General features: G+C 50.5%; 1 protein-coding gene across 6 annotated transcripts in view; it reads right to left on the minus strand.

Annotated features, from left to right (window-relative positions):
- NPNT (nephronectin) overlaps positions 1-1603 on the minus strand; it is a gene marked incomplete at its 5' end in the record, with an annotated part of 73457 nt that extends 71854 nt beyond the window's left edge. For all 6 annotated transcript variants that reach the window (XM_082838413.1, XM_082838418.1, XM_082838416.1 and 3 more), the window contains one exon: positions 1533-1603. In XM_082838413.1, coding sequence (XP_082694539.1) covers positions 1533-1603 — 71 coding nt within the window. The remainder of the gene's footprint in view (positions 1-1532) is intronic.
- Between the last annotated feature and the right edge of the window lie 4397 nt (positions 1604-6000).

Below are 6000 nucleotides of genomic sequence, written 5' to 3' on the forward strand. Positions count from 1 at the left end.
TTCGTGTTACCGTCCTCTCTAATGTAAATAAGGACTAAAGCAAGCACTCGATTTCAGGATAAGATTTACTACCAGATTCCACTTTGACACCTTATTTGGTAAATCGGTTCGTTGTTTAGATTCACACCTACCTCAATGACATTTTCCCCCTAGAGGATCAATATTTTAATTGTCTGTTTTAGACATCTTTTTAAGGCTGTATGGAAATCTTATACATAATCACGTGATGTATTTCTTGTTGCAAATATGTGTGCAAAGAAACGCACAACAGACACGAATGTGGGCAAATAATTACTTTAATAAAATAAAACAGCCTCTGGCCGCTACCCACGTTTTTTTTAGCTCCCTAATCTTTTCAATTCCCCTTCCTTTCATCTCCCCCTTATGCCCCCAAGCCCAAAGGACAAATAACCACGAACTTTCCATTTCCTCCAACCAGGTGGTAAACCAGCGGCTGCGCTTCTTCTCTTCAGCGCTCCACTGGCTTCCCTCCGTTCCTTCCAGGTAGAAGAAAACCAATCAATTGTGGAATTGATTCGTTCCAAGATTGCAGGAAAAACAGGTGCGGCAGTCTTTCCGGCTGCGCGGGGGCGGGAGTGTGGGTGCCGGTCGTTGCCTGAGGGCGACTGCAGGGCGGTGTGACCCAAGTTAAAAACTCTCCTGGCTGCTCCTGCCTCGTTTCGGGGCGACTCTGGTCTGCAATTGCGCCGAGGTGGGGTAACCGAGCACGCCCTCCCTACACAGACACACACAGAGAGAGGCACACACAGAGACACACACACACACACAGTCGCGGGAACCGACCCGGCGATGGGGAAGAGGGCTCCGCGCGCAGAGGCGGGAGGAGAGGCTGAGTGACAGCGGAGCGGAGCACAGCCTTGGGTTGTTGGAACCTGTCAGAGCACGCAGGAGTCAGGTTCGCCCTAAGTCTCGGGAGCTGTGTGTGCGTACAGACACACAGACACCACACAGACACACGCACGCACGCAAAGTTCCCCACCCCCGCCAAGGAAACCAAGTGGGGAGGCAAACAGGTCCCTCCCTGGAGGCCCAGTCGCTTCCTCTCCCCACCCTTTGTGTGAGCTGCCCTGACAGCTCCCAGCCGGGATTTGGCCCCTACCACCTAGAAGTTTCCCCACTGCAGAGCTGTCTAAACCAAGAACGAGAGTTTCCCAGCCAAGAGATATCCCGCGCGTCACCTCCTCTGGGGCGGCTAACCCGCGCCCTCAGAACCCAGACGCCCGGCTCGAGCCTCCCCTCTCTCCCAGCCCTCTTTGCCGAGCCGTGGGTGGGCGGCTCGCGCCGCCGCGCAGCCTCTCCCGGGGAGCCGCGGCCGGGTTCCCGGACTCGCAGGGGGCGCGCCCTCCAGGCCTCGGGCAGCCACTGGTAGAGAGGGCGGCTCGACGGCTCTCCTCCCGCCGAGGCTGTGCGGTGGCCCAACTTCTGGAGCGAGAGCAGAGAGGGGGAACCCCAGGGCGGTGTGAAATTAGCGCTGCAACGAGCAAGAGAGGGCGCCCCGGGGTCCGACTCACCTCCCGTCGAACTCCGCGGCCGCCTGCAGATAGAGCGAGGACCCGAGCACCAGCGCCAGGAGGAAATCCATGTTGGGCGACGAGTCCCGCGCGGCGGCTCAGCTGCGCGCGGCGAGCAGGTTGGGGGTGCTGGGCTCGCAGGAGGCGCGCTCGGCTCCCCTGAGGAGCTGCGGCAGCCGGGAACCCCTGCGGCCGCCGCGGCTACTGCTGCTACTCTCGGAGGAGGGCGGCGCGGCGCGCAGCGGGAGCAGGTCTGCGCGCGGCGTCCCGAGCCCCCTCCGGCTCCCTCCCCGAGAGGGGAGGTGCTGCAGGGGAAGCTGCGCCGCCTGCGGGGAGGGGCGGGGGGCGCGCGTGCGCCCGACTAGCCGCTCTCGGGGCCCCGGGTGAGGGGTGAGGGCGCTCGGCCCGGCTGCGGGAAGCTCGGGGGGCGGGGGCGCCGCGGGAAGGCAGCGTCTCTTGGGGACCAGCCAAGCGGGGTGAGCGCCAGGCTGGGAGGAAAGTTGCAAGCCTGGCCTGGGCTGGAGAGAGCAGGGTGCTCGGCAGGAAAGGCAGAGCCGGGGAGGAAAGGGGCCCGGGGCCGAGGTGCGCGCTCCGCGGGTTCCTTCAGAGCAGGTGGTGACCGAACGGGCGAGCCGCAGCTTTCACCGGAGGGCGAAGTCCAAGATGAGAGAGGTTTGTGGGACTGGAGCTGAGCAGTGTCTGCATGTAGTGAAACCGCAGCACGACTTGGACAAATTAGTAAAGGCAAACTCGGGGAGTTTGCTTCTCCCGCAGAGTTGGCAGAGGCAGATTTTAAAAAATTTTGTAACCAAGCGAAGGAAATGCTTGGCTTCTTTTTCGAGTTTTGAAGAAGAGACGTGCAGACTGTTTCCATCTCTGCCTGCTCAACACTGAGCACATTAGAAGGAGAGCAACGGCTGCCCTTTTAGGGGCACGTGTCCCCCGGAGAGGGAGGGCGGTTACTACTTAGCAGTCCTGTGGTGCCCGATACTGCGGAGATCATTTAGAAAACCATTTTGAACCATCATTGTTCTGTTGTTGCAGAGTAAAATGTATTATAAAAGGACTGTGTTCAAATGAAAACACTCAGTGATTAACCTAAAATGCACGTTAAAACATCAGTCCAATCAAGTCACCACTCTTCCCAAGCCCTACCCGGAATAACTGCCCAGGCCGGTGATCTGGTCTCCCATACCTCTCCTCTAATCCATGGCCTCCGTGCCTTTCTCCCACACTCCAGGCATGCCCCTTGCCTCGGGCCGTTGACTGTTACTTCTGCCTGGACCCAGATATCGGTATGGCTCCCTTTCTCACTTCAGTCTTTGCTCGTATGTCACCTCTTTGAGGAGACGAACCTTGACCACCCTATTTAAAATTGCAACCTGTCCCTAATTTGTCTTTTCTCCAAAGCACTCATCTTCTAGTTTCCTATATAATTTGCTTATTTCTTGTTTTGCATGTCTTCTTTCTGCTAGAATGCAAACTCTACAAGGGCAAGTTTCTTTGTTCAGTGCCTGGCATGTAGTAGGTGCCCGTAAATGTTTATTGAATGAGTTTGTTACATTACAAACTCCACCCCCATCTTTATTGTTTTTTTGAGATTTCTCCAACTTTAAATTTTTAATGGAAAGTTCTGTGGAAGAGGGACCTCATTATCTCTATCTCTTAGTGTGTATAAACACAGGAATTTTCTGCAAGAAAAGGAAAAATAATGGTTTCAACTTAAATGACTCTTTGATTTCCAAGTTGTTTTCTGTTAGCAAAACAAGTTTCTATTTTAATCTCAGGAAATATCCATTCCATTTCAGGCTTGGGACATTATTTTAGGCAAACAGCTTGGTGTCATCCATTTCAGATCTTTCTAAAAACGTAGGAGTCAAAATATTTTTTCTGCAGAAAATCAAATTTTTGTAAGTGTAACGTAGGCCTGGTTCCAGGTTTCAGTGGCTGCTCCTTAGCCATTTTCTTTGTTTATAGGTTCCTGGCTTGAGCAATGGATGATTAGAGAGAAAGGGGCTAACCTACAGGCTAAAAACTGGAGATAGAACGAAGGAGGATGAGTGGTAGGTGAAAATAGGACAAATGTCCGGAGTAAGTGTGTAATACCCCCTCTGCCTATCTCTTTTTTTTTTTTTCCATATATTTTCTTTGGTCTAGAAAACAGTCCATCTTCCTTCCTTTTTTTTTTTTTAAGTTTTATTGGAATATAGTTGATTTACCATGTTGTGTTAGTTTCAGGTGTACAGCAAAGTGAATCAGCATCTTCCTTCTTCATAGGGACACTCTCCACTTACCCTTTGGATCCAAGCTTAGCTGACAGTTACCCAGGAAGGAAGCCTTTGTGATTTTTCGCGTGCCTGTGGCATGTGCTTCTATAGCCCTATGCGTCCCCTAGAGTAACTCTTAATGCACTGTGGTGGAACTGCTTCTCTACCAAATCTAGGTTCCCTCGAGACACTAATCTAACCAATAGGAGGGCAAGGGCAGTCGTCATTGTATCCCTTGCGCCCAGCACAATGCCTGGCACAAAGCTTAAATTCAGCAAATAGTAAATAGATTGCATTGGGTTGGATTAAATTCTGCCTGGTGAACTTTAGCTTCTCCCTTGAGTCAGCCGTAGCTAATTATATCAGTCTTTGTTGAATCATGGAGTGAGGAGACTCTAAAGGAATTCCAAGGTCTAACTGGGTAATCTGCTGCTATTATGACCACCAGTGCCCATTCCAAAAAAAGAGGTGGAGTTCCCATGGGAGTGACATTTCACTATCTCAGTCTTAAAAACAAACAAGAGGACTTCCCTGGTGGTCCAGTTTTTAAGATCCACCTTCCAATGCAGGGGACGTGGAACAATCCCTGGTCAGGGAACTAAGATCCCACATGCAGAGGGGCAACTAAGCCCACATGCCACAGGGAAAGATCCTGCGTGCCTCAACTGAGACCCAATGCAGCCAAATATATATATATATATATATATATATATATATAAAATAAGAAAGAACCATACCAAACAGCTTTTAGCAATATCTGTACTTTTCTGGTAGTACGTTTTGGTTAGGTTTCATACCAGATAATGCCACCTTGCAAGGAGTAATCCCAATTTCCTTGCACACAAATAATCATCTATTGCTGGTTACAATGTGATACAGATAAACGGCAAAATAGAACTAAGCGCACACAACTTCCAATACCTGGGAATCAGAAGCTCTTAATTATTTAGTCTTTTTTTTTTCCCCCCAGCAAATATTTATTGAAAGCCTACCCTGTACTGGCCATTTCTAGGTGCTAGGACTTCAGCAACAAGACAAAGTCATGCCCCGAAAGAGCTTGCATTGCACTGGGGGAGCAAGACAATATGTGCTATAAAGAGAGGATAAAGGTGTAAATAGAGTAAAGGAAGGATAAGGTGATAGAAAGAGATGGGCTGTGATTTTAGGTGGAGTGATATGTTCACCTCTGGGAGATGTCATTTGAGCAGTCAGGATAAAGTGAGGGTGTTGGGTAGCGGTAGTGTTCGGGCAAAGGAGAGAGAAAATGTGTTTTCTCTACCAAGTTCTCACAGTGTCAGGCAAGCTGTTAAGCAAGCTATTGTTCCTCCTGTCCCATATGCGGTGGTGACACAGGGACAGGATTACTGCTTCAAAAAATCCTATTAAGAAAAGAGAAGGATGAGGAACACACAGCTGCTCATTCACAGCAGTTTTTTGTTTTTTGGTTTTTTTTTTGCGGTACGCAGGCCTCTCACTGTTATGGCCTCTCCTGTTGCGGAGCACAGGCTCCGGACGCGCAGGCTCAGCAGCCACGGCTTACGGGCCCAGCCGCTCCACAGCATGTGGGACCTTCCCGGACCGGGGCACGAACCCGTGTCCCCTGCATGGGCAGGCGGACTCTCAACCACTGCGCCACCAGGGAAGCCCTTAACAGCAGTTTTGACCCCAGGTGAGCAAGAATTACGGAGATGCTCTTCTCTGGCAGCAGAGGGAGGGTCAGACAATCAGGTCACCCCTGCTTCTACTACCTTGTCCGTTCATCCATCCTCTAGGGCCACATCAGAAGTGACTATTGGAGCATATGCCTTCCTTGGGGACTGTACATCACTGACAGTTCTTTTTCTACTGGTACAGATTTGAAGGCCTGAGTGTTGCTTTTAAGGAGCTAAGAGAGACCACATTTTCAGGCCAGACTCATGGTTTCTGTGGCTTTAAGATCTCCTGAAAACCCTAATAGACTTCTGATCTAATTGCTTCCAGTCAGTTCCTTGTGCAGATAACATAACCAAAGTCTTTTCTAGTCCTAGTTCTTAAGCCTGCTTTATTTCTTTGATTCCTCGTGTCCATACCTTACTCTTTCATCTTAATGGAGGCCACCTTGAGGCTAGCTGAAATTATAGGGTTGTTTGGGAGGGCCACACCCTTACTCTGATCCTTGCCACAGGGATCAGATATATATTTATATTAATGTTCAGGGCATA

The sequence above is a fragment of the Leucopleurus acutus genome (genome assembly GCF_964270905.1).
Source record: "Leucopleurus acutus genome assembly, chromosome: 4".
Taxonomy (NCBI): domain Eukaryota; kingdom Metazoa; phylum Chordata; class Mammalia; order Artiodactyla; family Delphinidae; genus Leucopleurus; species Leucopleurus acutus.